We start from the raw sequence: 15,043 nt of genomic DNA, 5'->3' as shown, positions 1-15,043 counted from the left end.
AGCTCATGAACAACACAAAAACCGGTGACAACTGAAGACAGGATACAACTAATCCTTGGGATAGCTAAGCTACTAGGGTAGCCCTCCGCCCTACGAGTAGGATGAATAAGGTCTTCCAGGCGACAAACAAATGCTCGCCGACCCTCCCATACAAAACTTCAGCTCCTCTCGTCACCGAGTCAAGTGTGAAAAGAACGTCTGCCTCACGTGTGTCCTTTTACTTCCGTTCCCTCTAGTTGTCTCCCCTTAGCGTCTTATTAGCGCGCGGTAATACACTAGCGTCTTGAAAGTGCAAAAAGACAGTGGAGACGCATATCCTCGTGTGTTGTCCGTGACAAACCCCCCTTTCAAGACGAAACCACCGGTTTTGTTCTAAAATCCAGAACAAATTGGCCAACGCATGAGGATACCGTCTGACACAAGGCGAAAGTACTGATATGTATCTACATGCGACTTAGGGAGTCGGCCACGACATTTTCCTTCCCAGGGATGCTTCTCACGTCAAAGCAATGGGACTGCAGTTCCATCGCCCAATGAGTCAAGCGCCGACTGGTTGGTCGAATCCGATTGAGGAACTGCAACGGGTGGTGATCGGTCTCTACCACAAAGTGACGGCCGTACACGTAAGGGTAGAACTTGCGAATGCTGTACACCACAGCGAAGCACTCTTGCTCAATCGTTGAGTAGTTCCGTTCCGCGGGACTCAACTTCTTGCTTGCATACGCGACGGGTTGGAGCCCGTTTCCCTGGTCTTGCAACAGGGCGGCGCCGAGAGCGGTACCGGATGCGTCTGTGCGAAGCACGAACGGAAGCTTGTCATCTGGGAGGAGGACTACAGGAAAGGATGATAACCTGTTCTTCAGAGTGGTGAATGCACGTTCACAGGAATCATCCCAAGGGATCTTTTCAGGGCTTTTCTTCTTTGTCAGGTCGGTCAAGGGCAAGGCCACGGCGGCGTAGTTGGGGATAAACCTGCGGTAATACCCAGCTAGACCCAGAAATGCCCTCAACTGACGTTTGTTTTCTGGACGGGTTGCGTTCTTCACCCGTTCTACTTTGTCTTCTTCAGGCCACACTTTTCCACTCCCCACCTGGTGTCCCAGAAAACTGATCTGCTTGAAACCCAGAAAACATTTCTTTGGCCTGGCGGCCATGTTCACTTCAACCAGCCGTTCCAGGACGGCTCTCAAAGCAGCCAAGTGCTGGCTCCAGGAACGAGTGGCAATCAGTATGTCATCCATGAAATTGTGAACACAGCGGAGGCCGAGAGGGGAGAGAATCTGCCTCATGCTTCGGCTGAACACCGCTCCAGCCGTTTTTAACCCAAATGGCATGGTCCGAAATTGGTACTGACCGGACGGTGCCGAGAAGCTTGTCTTGCACTTGTCAGACTCCTTCAGTGGAATCTGCCAGTAGCCTTTTGTAAGGTCTAGCTTGGTAAAGTATTGGGCGTGAGTGAGGCTTGCGAATAGACTGTCTATGTCAGGAAGTGGTTCTGCATCAAAGCGGACTTGTTTGTTCAGTTGCCTAAAGTCGACACAGAACCGCATGGTGCCATCTTTTTTCTTCACCAAGAGGATGGGGCTAGAGTATGGGGACGATGTTTTTTCTATCACCCCCAGCTTTAGCATGCTGTCGATTTCACTTTGGACCGATTCTGACTGAGAATGAGGCAGCGGGTACTGTTTCACACGGACGGGTTTTTCAGACTCGAGCACGATTTCGCACTCACCCGCTTTACATCTCAAGGGGATGTCTGTGAAAATGCCAGAATGCTCCTGAAGCATCTTTCTCATGTCAGCCCGCTGGGAATCTGTCAAAGTGTCTGCAACGTGAACATCCTTAGCGAACTCAGTAGCTTGCAATGAGGGAAGTGCGATGCCTACCTCCGGTTTGCACTCAACAACACGTGTATCGTCCTCAGACTAACTATCTTCCTCCATGACAATGGCGGCCACACCTACTTTCTCTCTATGCATGTAGGCCTTCAGCAGATTTGCGTGATACAGTTTGGGCTTTACCCCTACTCTGATGCGGTAGTCACATTGTCCTACGCGTTCCAACACGGGGTATGGACCTTGCCAAGCCACCTGGAGCTTGTTCCGTTTTTCAGGTAACAACAGCAATACTTCATCACCTGGCTCGAACGTGCGGTCGACAGTTTTGCGATTGAACACCGCCCTCTGGCTGGCTGCCGCATTGGCTAGGTTTTGGTGGGCAAGCTCGCACGTTTCCGCGATTCTGTTGCGGAGTTCGAACACGTACTCAGATGTGAGGCGGACTTCGTTCTGTTCATTGTGAGTCCACAGGTCACGCAGCAAGTTCATCGGTCCGCGGACGGTACGACCATAAAGCAGTTGAAATGGGGAGAATTTGAGCGATTCCTGGGGTACTTCCCGGTAAGCAAACAGTGCGGAGGGAATGTAACGATCCCAGTCAGTGGGTCGCTCGCGGCAGAGCTTTTTGAGCATCGATTTCAGGGTCGCGTTGAAACGCTCACAGAGTCCATTTGCTTGCGCGTGATACGGCGAGGTAGTTAAACCCCGAATACCAAGCAATCGGTACACTTCCGCCATGACCTCGCTGGTGAACTGCGTGCCCCTGTCTGTGAGGACTTCCTCAGGCACTCCTACTCTGGTCCACATCTGCCAGAGTGCTTCGGCCACTGAAACCGTGTCAATGTTCCGGAGCGGGACGGCTTCCGGATACCGGGTGGCAAAGTCTACCATGACCAAAATAAACCGATTTCCCTGAGCTGACATGGGTATGATTGGTCCGACGATGTCTACGGCCACGCGGCGAAATGCTTCGTCAATGATGGGCATGTGACCCAGGGGAACTTTCCGCAAGTTTCCTTTTGGTGTTGTGCGTTGGCACTTGTCACAAGAGCGACAAAAACGGCGGATGTGAGAGCAAATACCTGGCCAATAGAAAACCTGCCAAACCCTGTCAATGGTACGTCTGGTACCCATGTGCCCAGCCATGGGCGAATCATGTGCTACGGTCATCACTTTGTCGCGAAGCGGGGTAGGAACCACGAGTTGTTTGTATACGCGTCTGGCGGGGTCTACGTATCTCCTAAACAACAGGCCTTTGCTGACCTCGAACGATACCTTTGAGTTTTCATCTTTCTTTTCCGCGGCGAGCTGAAAGTACTTGTTCAAAGAGGCGTCTTCACGCTGCAAACGCTCAACATCAGTGGAACGCAATTTCGGTCCGGCCGGTTCAGAAACCAGCAGCGGGGTTTTCTCTTTAGCTTCACGCTGAGCTTGGGCTCTCGTCTGCACCGGCGCGACAACAGTACGCGAAGGAAGTACCGGTACAGTTCGCTCAGAGTGATTGGCGAAAATCACGGTGTTTCCAATTATCACGGGGTAAATGGCATTTTCCACCGACACTGCCCTGACCTGACCTACAAAGAACGGCGTGTCAAGGTTCACCAGAACAATAGGGTGGACACGCACAGACGAGTCATACCCTACGACTTCAGTCTCACCTACTTTTTGAACATTCGGGGGTAACCACTCTGCGCTCACCACAATTGTGCTACATCCAGTGTCACGCAGAGCTACGACCGGCTTGTCTTCAATACACGCCGTGTACATTGGTTTTGAATCACGCTTGACGGTACTACCAGAGTCATCTGCGGTCACGGTCACCCCGGCGGTTTCTGATTTACCCAAAGCACCACGAAGGCGAGGACATTTTCTGAAGGGGTGGGGACCACGACAGTGGTAACATTTCAACGTCGAACCACCCTGATTCTCTTTTTTGAATTTGCCCTCGTCTTTGACCGAGCCCGGGGAGTCATCTTTCTTTTTGTCCTTGTTTTTAAACTTGTCACCCTTGCACGCACGTCGCGCATCAGCGAACTGATCGGCCAGCATAGCTGCTGCCCCTACACACTCGGGCTTACGTTCACGCAAAAACAAGCCTAGTTCTGGCGTCACGGTTGCGAGAAGCTGCTCGTAAAGCATCAAGTCTTCAATGTCTTCAAAAGTTTGTTCTTTGCCCTCTAGTTTGATCCAGCGACGGAAAAGCAAACGCGTGCGAGTGACGAACTGATCAAATGTCTCTGTGCTTGCCTTTTGTGCACTTCTAAACTGCCTGCGGTAGGTTTCACCCGTCAGTTTGTATCTCACCAAAAGAGCCGTCTTAAGACTCTCATAGTCTGTCGCTTTTTCATCTGAAAGGTTCACATACACCTCGCGGGCTTTCCCAGTTAGCAATGTGGCTAAGCGTGTTGCTCTAGATTCAACTGACCAACCCTGGAGTGCAGCGAGGCGCTCAAACTGCTGAAGATATACGTCAATATCTTCTTTTTCATCAAAGACTGGCATTTTGAGTGGCTTTACTTGAATCGGTATGGTACCGGTGCTACTCTGTGACCTAGAAGTCTGTCTTTCTGATAGAGTCTCAATAGTCTTTATCATGGCTACACGCTCTGTAGCGTCCTTCTCGCGCCACTCACTTTCCCTAGCTTCTCTATCAAGCCTTTCTTCCATTTCCTTCTTTTCCCTGTCTTTCTTTTCTTTCCTCTCTCTCGTCTCTCTCTCGTCGCGCTCTACCTTTTCTCTTTTCTCTCGCTCATCCCGCTCTATCTTCTCTCTCCTATCCTTATCTTGTAAGTACGTTATGAACAAGGCCATGGGATCAGGATTCTGTGTGGCGGGCAGACTAAGACCAGCGCCTAGTCCTGTGGCGGTCGCGGAAACATTCCCCGGCGAGGGAAACCTTATGGCTAATGAAGGCGAACGAGCGCTCCGAGGAGTCATTTGGGTCTTCCCAGTTAGAGGTACAGGAGACGCACCCCACATTTGCTGCACACCGGATGCTGACGCTAACAATGTGTTCGCACCACGACTACGTGTATTCATAGCAGGGGCATTGGAAGAGGTTGTGGTAGTACGAGTATCATTAGCGGTAGTGGCGGCGGTAGCCATGTTTTCACAAGAGCTCCAAGAGATATCCGTATCCAAGAAAACGAAGGGAAAACTAACGAAGGTCAAACAAACGACTAACCCATACACAAACATGAGCCTCATACAAATGGCGAAATCCCGGCTTGGCCCCCAAAATTGTCACGTATCCATCGCCAGAGGCATAACAATTTGTGTATAGGCAAGAAGTTTATTCAGTTAAGAAAAATAAACAAAAAACATGTAACAGTTATACGACCTAGACTTCCGTAAATCAACCTCACGCAACAAATAACGCTCACGCACCCTAATAACACACTCACACACTAACGACAGCGGATCTCTGCTATGGCGACTAAACTAAATGATATCTATACAGGCTGGGACCGGACGGAGCACTTCACCGAAGCGGTCTAACAACGTCAAGGAATTGTCTGTAGTTCTGTACACAAGAAAATAACTGCCAGTTGTGGCCTCAAGGCACTCAACATGCCTGTAAACTGGCCGCACAAGAAAACAATCAAAAATGTCTATTGCAGGTTATAGAACAGAGGGGCTGATGGGCGTGGCTATTACAGAGCAGAGAATGAAAAGTACTCAGCTGCAGATTGTGACCCAGTGTCCGTCTTCAGAGTTCGCTCAAAGTTACTGCAGTTCCACAACAGGCGTGGCCCATGGAAAGTCGCGTGCAGGCGCGTCCTTGATGCCACGTAGTCAGTCGCAGGGACCCAATTCTGCACGCTCAACCGCTTTACGCCTTCTGGTGTGAAACCCCACAGTCCCAAGACGAGAATATGACGAAGTGCGATGACGACGATGAGATGAAAAGAAGAAGAACCAAGCGAAGCGAAGCAAGGAGATGAGAGCTGGAACAATACTAATTCACTCTCAGTGTTTTGTCACAAATGCCTATTCTAAACATTCTCTCTCTGTGCCAGCCAGCCCCAAAATAAAAGATTAAACCCCTGTCCTAATTATAACAGCATGTTTCACTTTCATTTAGCTTCCAGAAAAACGAAGGGCACCAGAGAAAATGTTTAGAACAATGAACGGCAAAATTACATAAATTGCATCAACAAAAGCAGCATTTTAAAAAAAATATTACATACTACACACACTACAGAATGGGTAACAAAGAAAGGGGACAGGGAACACTTTCCCTTGGTACAAGCATAATTATGAATGACTTACATGGAACACGTGGTCTCACCTCATCAGCTCATGAACAACACAAAAACCACCGGTGACAACTGAAGACAGGATACAACTAATCCTTGGGATAGCTAAGCTACTAGGGTAGCCCTCCGCCCTACGAGTAGGATGAATAAGGTCTTCCAGGCGACAAACAAATGCTCGCCGACCCTCCCATACAAAACTTCAGCTCCTCTCGTCACCGAGTCAAGTGTGAAAAGAACGTCTGCCTCACGTGTGTCCTTTTACTTCCGTTCCCTCTAGTTGTCTCCCCTTAGCGTCTTATTAGCGCGCGGTAATACACTAGCGTCTTGAAAGTGCAAAAAGACAGTGGAGACGCATATCCTCGTGTGTTGTCCGTGACACTCGGTCAGCCAAGACTCGGTCAGCCAAGACTCAGTCAGCGAAAACTCGGTCAGCCAAGACTCGGTCAGCCAGGTCTCGGTCAGCCAAGACTCGGTCAACCAAGACTCGGTCAGCCAGTACTCGGTCAACCAAGATTCGGTCAGCAAGGTGTCGGTCAGCCAAGACTCGGTCAGCCAAGACTCGGTCACACAGGACTCGGTCGACCAAGACTCGGTCAGCCAAGACTCGGTCAGCCAAGACTCAGTCAGCGAAAACTCGGTCAGCCAAGACTCAGTCAGCGAAAACTCGGTCAGCCAAGACTCGGTCAGCCAAGACTCGGCCAGCCAGGGGTTTGTCACTCTCACACTACAGCTCTCGACTGCCAGTGACAGAGCTCAGGCTGTAGAGACGTATGTACAGTTCACTAGGTACGAAGAGGACTTTTTTGCTCAGTACGACCCACGATTCGAAGTGGAGGAACGAGTCCCCCTGTCGCCCCTGCTGGTGTGTCCACACGCTGTGTTCAACCGCTCCGAGTACAGGCTGCAGACAGCGGCAGACAACAGGCTGGAGACAGCAGCAGACAACAGGCAGACATCGGCAGACAACAGGACGTTCGTGAAGGTGACGCTGATGTTTAGCGACGTTGAGGTGGAGCTGACTGACGTGCGGCAGAGCTGGCTGATGGAGGACAGGCTCTACGTGTGTCTCGACGCCCTCAACAGTCTCCAGCGGTCTCCTGCAGGCCCGGTGACGGGAGAGCTGTCGTGGCAGTACGTGCTGACGATGGTGGTGATGCCGTTGTCCATGCTGTGCCTGCTGCTGACGCTGGCCGTGTACTGTGTGCTGCCGGCACTGCGCTCCCTGCCCGGCCTCAACACCATGGGCACGTGCTGCGCGCTGCTGCTGGCACAACTGTCACTGCTGCTTGCCTCGCACCGCGTGGCGTCAGGGGCGTGGTGTCGCGCGCTGGGCGTGCTGGTGCACGCGACCTGGCTCAGCGTCTTCTGCTGGACCTCCGTCTGCTCCACGCACATGTTCCGCACCTTTTCCGCCAGCACACGCCACCAAACCTCGGCGTCGTCCCAGCGGCGGAGGCTGGCCCGCAACATCCTCGTCTCCATCCTGGCGCCTGCAGCTGTTGTTGGGGCGTTGGTGATGACACGCGCCTTGATCACAGACGGGGGCAGCTTTGGTTACAGTGACGTCAGCTGCTACCTGGACGGCACGCTGCTGGTAGGACTGGCCGTGGTGTTGCCCGCGTCGCTGCTGCTGTCGCTCAACCTCGTGCTGTTCGCCCTGACTGTACGTCGCATCCACATGGTGAGTACTGCTGTCGCTGAACCTCGTGCTGTTCGCCCTGACTGTCATCCACATGGTGAGTACTGCTGTCGCTCAACCTCGTGCTGTTAGCCCTGACTGTACGTCGCATCCACATGGTGAGTACTGCTGTCGCTCAACCTCGTGCTGTTCGCCCTGACTGTACGTCGCATCCACATGGTGAGTACTGCTGTCGCTCAACCTTGTGCTGTTCGCCCTGACTGAAATGGTGAGTACTGCTGTCGCTCAACCTCGTGCTGTTCGCCCTGACTGTCATCCACATGGTGAGTACTGCTGTCGCTCAACCTCGTGCTGTTAGCCCTGACTGTCATCCACATGGTGAGTACTGCTGTCGCTCAACCTTGTGCTGTTCGCCCTGACTGTACGTCGCATCCACATGGTGAGTACTGCTGTCACTCAACCTTGTGCTGTTCGCCCTGACTGAAATGGTGAGTACTGCTGTCGCTCAACCTCGTGCTGTTAGCCCTGACTGTACGTCGCATCCACATGGTGAGTACTGCTGTCGCTGAACCTCGTGCTGTTCGCCCTGACTGTACGTCGCATCCACATGGTGAGTACTGCTGTCGCTCAACCTCGTGCTGTTCGCCCTGACTGAAATGGTGAGTACTGCTGTCGCTCAACCTCGTGCTGTTCGCCCTGACTGTCATCCACATGGTGAGTACTGCTGTCGCTCAACCTCGTGCTGTTCGCCCTGACTGAAATGGTGAGTACTGCTGTCGCTCAACCTCGTGCTGTTCGCCCTGACTGTCATCCACATGGTGAGTACTGCTGTCGCTCAACCTCGTGCTGTTAGCCCTGACTGTACGTCGCATCCACATGGTGAATTGTTGCACGTGCAAACACTTTTCCTTTTCTTGTGACCATCCCAGTGAGCTTTTCCTTAAAGGGTGTCATCAAATCGGTCAACGAATTTTCAGACTCATCCTGTGTTTCGCACTAAAATACTTTGTGGGAAATGTTTCCCGATGTTGTCGTTTGATAAATAGAGAGAGAGAGAGAGAGAGAGAGAGAGAGAGAGAGAGAGAGAGAGAGAGAGAGAGAGAGAGAGAGAGAGAGAGAGAGAGAGAGACAGACAGACAGACAGACAGACAGAGAGACAGACAGACATGCAGACAGACAGACAGACAGACAGACAGACAGACAGACAGAGACAAACAGAGACCGAGAAAAAGAAAGAGAAAGAGTTTTAATGTTGGTGTCATTGACTGATTGTTTAATTGATTGATTGAATGATTGGTTGACTGATTGATAGATCACGAAGCTCAACCCCCTCAAAAGCGACGAACGAGACTCCAAGCAACACGTATACGCATGCGCACGACTGTCCGTCCTGACCGGCGCCACCTGGATCATCTCCCTTGTTGCTGAAGGGCTGGGCGTGGATTGGCTGCAGTTCTTCTCCATCCTGGCCAATGGCGGTCAGGGCGTCCTGCTATTCCTGTCCTACGTCACCAACCGCCGTGTGGCCGCCATGTTGGCAGTCAAGCTGGGCTGCAGGAAGGACGTCAGATCGACGCCCTCTCAGCCCACCACAACCACCTCCCACCCTCAAACCCATTTTTCTTCCCACGTCACTTCCAACGTGAAGTTTTGAAGAAAAATGAACCAGCAGAATGAGACTTTCTAGGCATAAAGTTCGAAACGTTATTCAAAGAGCGTCTTGTTTACTTGAAGGATTAATAAAAAGCACCCATCATAACCCAATTAGGACAGTAATTTAGATGTTTGTCTGTTGGTTCACTTGTCAGTTTCAGGTTGTCGCCTTCCCTGTGTTATGTGAGTGCTTTCACTTCTCACGAAGCGAGAGAATCCAATTTTGTGGTTGGTGCTTCAGAGAACGGCAAGGCACCACCCTTCATATCATCAAAGAATTTGTTTTGTGAATTGTTCTCGGATGTTCACTGCCCCTTAGTAATTAAGCTTGATTGTATTTCTGGACAAAATGTTTTAAATCATGGTTGTGATGATGACGTGAGGAACGAAGTGCATGTTTGTAATGTAACAGAACATTTCGAAGGAAGACCGAAATGGAAAGCAGATTTGGAAACCGATTATATACTGTTCAAAAAAAGAAACGCATAGTTGCTACTTGCCAAATTTGTTTTATTTTTCGAAAAAATTAACAGAAAATCCAATATTTAGATTATTTGTTTGAAATTTGGTGTGGACACAGTTGAATGCACACACAGTTCATTTGCATATTCAAATCAATCAGTCAATCAATACGATTGGGTGCCGAGGCTGTCAAGTCAGTAGGGGGTGTGACTGCCTTGAGCAGCAACAACTGCCCGGCACCTTCTGGGCATGGACTGGATCAGATGCCGGATATCTTGCTGTGGGATGGTGTCCCACTCCTCCTGAAGTGCCTGCAATAGATCTGGCGACATGGATGGCCAGGGAAGCACCTGGACATGGTGGTCGGTGAGGAACTGGGTGGTGAGTCGTGCTGTGTGCGGGCGAGCGTTGTCCTGCTGGAATATGGCATCCTGGTCAGCCAGAAGAGGAAGGGCGTGTGGGCGCAGAATTTCCTCCCCGTATCGCTGGGCAGTTATGCGCCCTTGGACGTGCACCAGGGTGCTCCTTCCAGCGGTATTGATCGCCCCCCACACCATGACGCCTCCACCACCATGAACGGGTGCCTCATCCACACAGTTGGGCGCGTAACGTTCGTTTACTCTCCGGTAGACCCTCCTCCGACCATCATGTCGCTGGAGCAGGAAATAGGACTCGTCGCTGAACCACACGTGTCTCCAGTGATTCCGGACGGTCCAGCGAAGGTGCTGGTTGCCCCACTGCACTCGGTTCTGGCGATGGCGGCGGGTGAGGACAGCTCCTCCGTGAGGTCTGCGAGCTCTCAAACCAGCTTCATGCAGGCGATTCCGCACGGTCTGGTCCGATAATCGGTGTGGCCCGCGGAGAGCCTGGACAGAAGATGAGGCCGACAGGAAACGATTCCGGAGGTGGCGGAGCCGTATGAAGCGGTCGTGAGCAGCAGTTGTCGCCCTTGGTCTTCCCGCTCGTGGCAAGTCAGCAACGGAGCCAGTGGCTTGAAACCTGACCCACAGTCTACTGATGGTGCTCTGGGACACGTGGAAGTGCCTGGCGATTGCACTTTGACTTTGGCCTGCTTGTAAACGACCCAATGCAATTTGGCGGTCTTCTCTGCTCAATCGGGCCATCTTTCGTCGCTGAATTGTCGTCTGATTTCTTTGTGGCGAACAATCCGCTTTTATGGGTTTTGGAAGACATGGTGAGAGCTCAATATTCCCCGAGTTTCACGAGATTACACTGAAGCATGACGAGTGGTCATGCCAAATGAGCAATTTTGACATTGTAGCCACTGATAACGCATGCGTCACGTGCAGAGCTCACTTGTGGCAATGGACGAAAGGTCGACGACCAGATAAACATTTTCTGCAGTTTGGTGGATATCCTTGTAGCCATATAACTAAATTAACCAAATATTACAAGCTATGCGTTTCTTTTTTTGAACAGTATATTTGTGGTCTGGAAGATTTACTGATAAACGATATTGATTTACAATTAGATGAATTGTTTTTTTTTTTTTTTTTTTTTTTTTTTTTTAAGGCGCTGTTTGTGTTTCTTTATTGAATTCGATAGTGTCCTTGAACCCCTTGAAATCTTTGAACCGTTACGTCATTTCCGTGTTCCAAGTCATCCGAAGCTTGTATTGCACTATTAGCCAAGTTTGCATAATGCTTCATTTTTGTTTTCCTGAGAAACGCAAGAGTGATTTCTGGCTGTGCAAACAGCTGTACTTGTTGGTGTGACATGCACTTTTAGCATGATAAGCAAACCTGAGTCAGTGTTAGTGATTCACATAACTAACACAAATGTGTCAGCTGTCAACAATCGTAGGCTTTACAGTCGCAGGGCCGCATGCATGTTATGGATTCGTTTCACACCACAAACACAGATAGGGTTCGCTCAGTTGTTGCTGTCCGTGTTGATCGATATGCTCAGGTATTTTTAGACTGTCTAGGTTTCAACGATCCATGAAGTTTCCCTCAAAATTTCCGAAGGTGTAACTAAACCAGTTGACTCTTATATGTCGCTGCACGGTATAAAATGAAAGTGCAGCGTTCAGTAATAATTTGCAACAAAATAATTAGATATATACGACTGACCAGCAGGTAAACACTTTTTGGGACCTTTTATTGAGGAACGATCCTATGCATAAGAAATAATTGCGCCTATGTCTCAAATCAGGCGGTTCCTGCGTGTAATTGTCGGTGTTGTTGTAATCAGGGCGCTGTGCCGTCTGACTGGGTGAGGTCTCAAACACATTGTCAACAACACCGGACTCAGCGTTTTGTTCCACACTTGTAATGCTGTCACTGTTTATGTTTACGTCGTGTGACTGACCTTTGACCTGATGTTGTCTTGTCGCCGCACGCTGCGTGTCTCGCCTGAGTTCGCTCGGTGACTTGCGTCGGTAGCGTGCAAAAGTGACTGGTTCGGGTTTCCCAATGGCGGATGCTGAGTCACTGTCCCATCTCAAGACGAGTGTCGTTGTTTTCCCCTTGCCGTGAACGTCCCATGAAGACAGGGAGCACTTCATGGCCAGAGTCTGCAGAACTGACTCTAAGGCAACTGGTAGTCCTGGAATGTCCATCATATAGGAACGAATGAAGAACTTTTGGATGAAAAAAGTGAGAGCTCAAAATCTCGCTGCTCGCTGGTAGCCAGGGGCAGATCAATAGATGAATTGTTAGTATTTAAAAAAAATGTTTCGGTTGACGAAGTTAATAGAGTTGTTTTAGAAGTTAATAATATATTGAAGAATAGTGCACAGAAGTTAGGGTTATTTAAACGAAATAATGTTGGTAAGAAACAGTATAAAAGGAAAACCGAAAATGGTCCATGGTTTAATGTTACATGTGAGAAAAAGAGAAAGTCCCTTTTTGAAGCAAAAAATGCACATACAAAAATGAAGACTGCCTTTTCGCGTGAGCTCTGCACCAAAACAAGTCAAAGTTATGAACAGGAAGTAAATGAGCAATTTAAAAGATATCAAGCAGACCTTGTAAAAAATATTAAAAACCTAAAAAGCCATGACCCAAAACCGTATTGGAAGATTTGTAATGGAACCCAAAGAGAAAAAAATAAAGAATAATCAAAAGTCTGTTCTGACGTTTTTCTGAAACATTTTAAAGGTATGTTTTCAGCAGGTGAAGATGAGGTTGATAAAAATGAATGTAATTTAAATGAAATGGTACATAATGATAACGCTGATTTAAATTGTATGATAACAGAAGATGAAGTTTTAAAAGCAGTTAAAAAGTTAAAGAATAATAAAGCCTGTGGAAATGATCAAATTATAAATGGGTTTTTGAAAGCTTCTGCTGGGAAGTTGATTAAAATATATACAAAGTTGTTCAATCTAATTTTTTGTTCTGGACACATGCCCGACGAATGGTCTGTGAACTTTTACGCCCCATGTATAGGCAAAAGGGAGATGCTGAAGACCCAGCTAATTACAGAGGTATAACCCTGATGAGCTGCTTTGGAAAGTTATTAACCAGTGTTATGAATAATAGGCTAACTAAATATTTTGATGATTATTCAGTCATTGGTGAAGAACAAGCCGGTTTTCGAGCAGGTCATTAACCCTTTACCACATTTTTACTTTACATAGTATTATTGATTACTTTCTATCAAAGAGAAAAAAAGTTATATTGTCTTTTTATTGATTATGTAAAAGCATTTGATTATGTGAAAAGAGCTTTTCTTTGGAAGAAAATGTTAGATGTTGGTATAAATGCCGAATGCTAAATATTATTCAAAATGTGTATAGTAAGGCCAAGTCATGGGTTTTGGTAGGTAACCAAAAGTCAGATTTCTTTCAATGTTTTACCAGTGTCCATCAAGGGGAAAACTTGTCACCTGCATTGTTTGCTGTGTATTTAAATGATTTACAAACTTATATGTTTGATAAAACTGAACACCTCCCTACTATGGAAAGAAAGGTTGCTATGTTGGACTTACAACCGGATGATGCTGAGCTGATGTTTCTTCTTCTTCTTCTTCTTCGTACGACGGTTGTGTCAGACTCGGAATCTGGAGGATGCCATGAACATGGACGTTCTTTCCAGGTCCTCCAGTGCTCCCCACATTTTGGTCCTCAGATCTGTTGGGTCAGGCCATGTCTGGATCCGCAGTTGGTCGAGGAGGGGACATGCTTGGAGAACATGTTCTGGAGTCTGATCTCCCTCTCCACAGTCACATGTGGCAGACTCTGCTACACCTATCCTCCTTAGGTGTGCTTTGAGGCAGCAGTGTCCAGTGCGGAGGCGGAAGATGATAGCCTGCTCAGCACGGCTTAGGAGATGGAGGGGGTCTTTTTGTGGCTTGTAGCCAGAAGTTTTGTTGGTGAATTTCTCTTTCCATCTGTGTTTTATGAGGGTCTTTGCCTCTCGATATGACTGGCAGTGGTTTGGCTGTTCCATCTTGCTGCCATTCTTGGCGAGCTCGTCTGCCTTCTCGTTACCAGAGATTCCGCAGTGTGCTGGTATCCACTGAAGGACGACTGTGGACTTCCTGGCGAGGGTGCTGATCTGGTGCTTCAGCTCTTCCAAGCTCTGGTCTGTGTTGCTGGATTCGAGGGCTTGTAGTGCAGAGACTGAGTCGGTCAGGAAGACAGTGTTCTTTGGTGTTTCTTCCACTGAGTTGAGGAAGCTTGCTGCAAGGGAGAGCGCGTTGACCTCAGCTTTGAAATTGGAGCTGAGGGCTCCGCTGATGTTTAAAATGTATATTTTATTATATGCAGCCATTTCAGCAGAATCCCCAGAAGCATTACAAGACTCGCTTAATGTGTTGTCCGAATACTGCGATCAGTGGAATTTGCGGGTTATAGCCAAGAAAACGAAAATAGTTGTTTTTTCAAGAAGTAAAATACGAAAATTGCCATTATTTAAATATAAAGATGAATTCGTTGAGGTCGTGTTTGGTTTTTAATATGAATTTTTTGGGTTTATTTTTTAATCATAATAATAAGTTTAATAAAACACAAAAGTTGTTATTTGATATGGCCTCTCGAGCAATGTTTAGTTTGTTATAGAAGTGTAAAAAATTGTCGTTGTCCATATAGATATTCAAATTGAATTGTTTGATTTTGTTTGTTTTTTTGTTTGCTTAACGCCCAGCCGACCACGAAGGGCCATATCAGGGCGGTGCTGCTTTGACATTTAACGTGCGCCACACACAAGACAGAAGTCGCAGCACAG

General features: G+C 48.5%; 1 protein-coding gene across 1 annotated transcript; it reads right to left on the bottom strand.

Annotated features, from left to right (window-relative positions):
- Positions 1–13,683: 13,683 nt before the first annotated feature.
- On the bottom strand, positions 13,684–14,590 carry LOC138961134 (uncharacterized). Its single transcript, XM_070332733.1, has 2 exons — positions 14,044–14,590; positions 13,684–13,715 (listed from the first exon to the last, which is right to left on the bottom strand). The coding sequence occupies exons 1-2, from the start codon at positions 14,588–14,590 to the stop codon at positions 13,684–13,686; spliced, it is 579 nt and encodes a 192-aa protein (XP_070188834.1).
- Between the last annotated feature and the right edge of the window lie 453 nt (positions 14,591–15,043).

The sequence above is a fragment of the Littorina saxatilis genome, linkage group LG3 (assembly GCF_037325665.1).
Source record: "Littorina saxatilis isolate snail1 linkage group LG3, US_GU_Lsax_2.0, whole genome shotgun sequence".
NCBI lineage: Eukaryota > Metazoa > Mollusca > Gastropoda > Littorinimorpha > Littorinidae > Littorina > Littorina saxatilis.
This window is presented reverse-complemented; position numbering and strand designations above follow the sequence as displayed.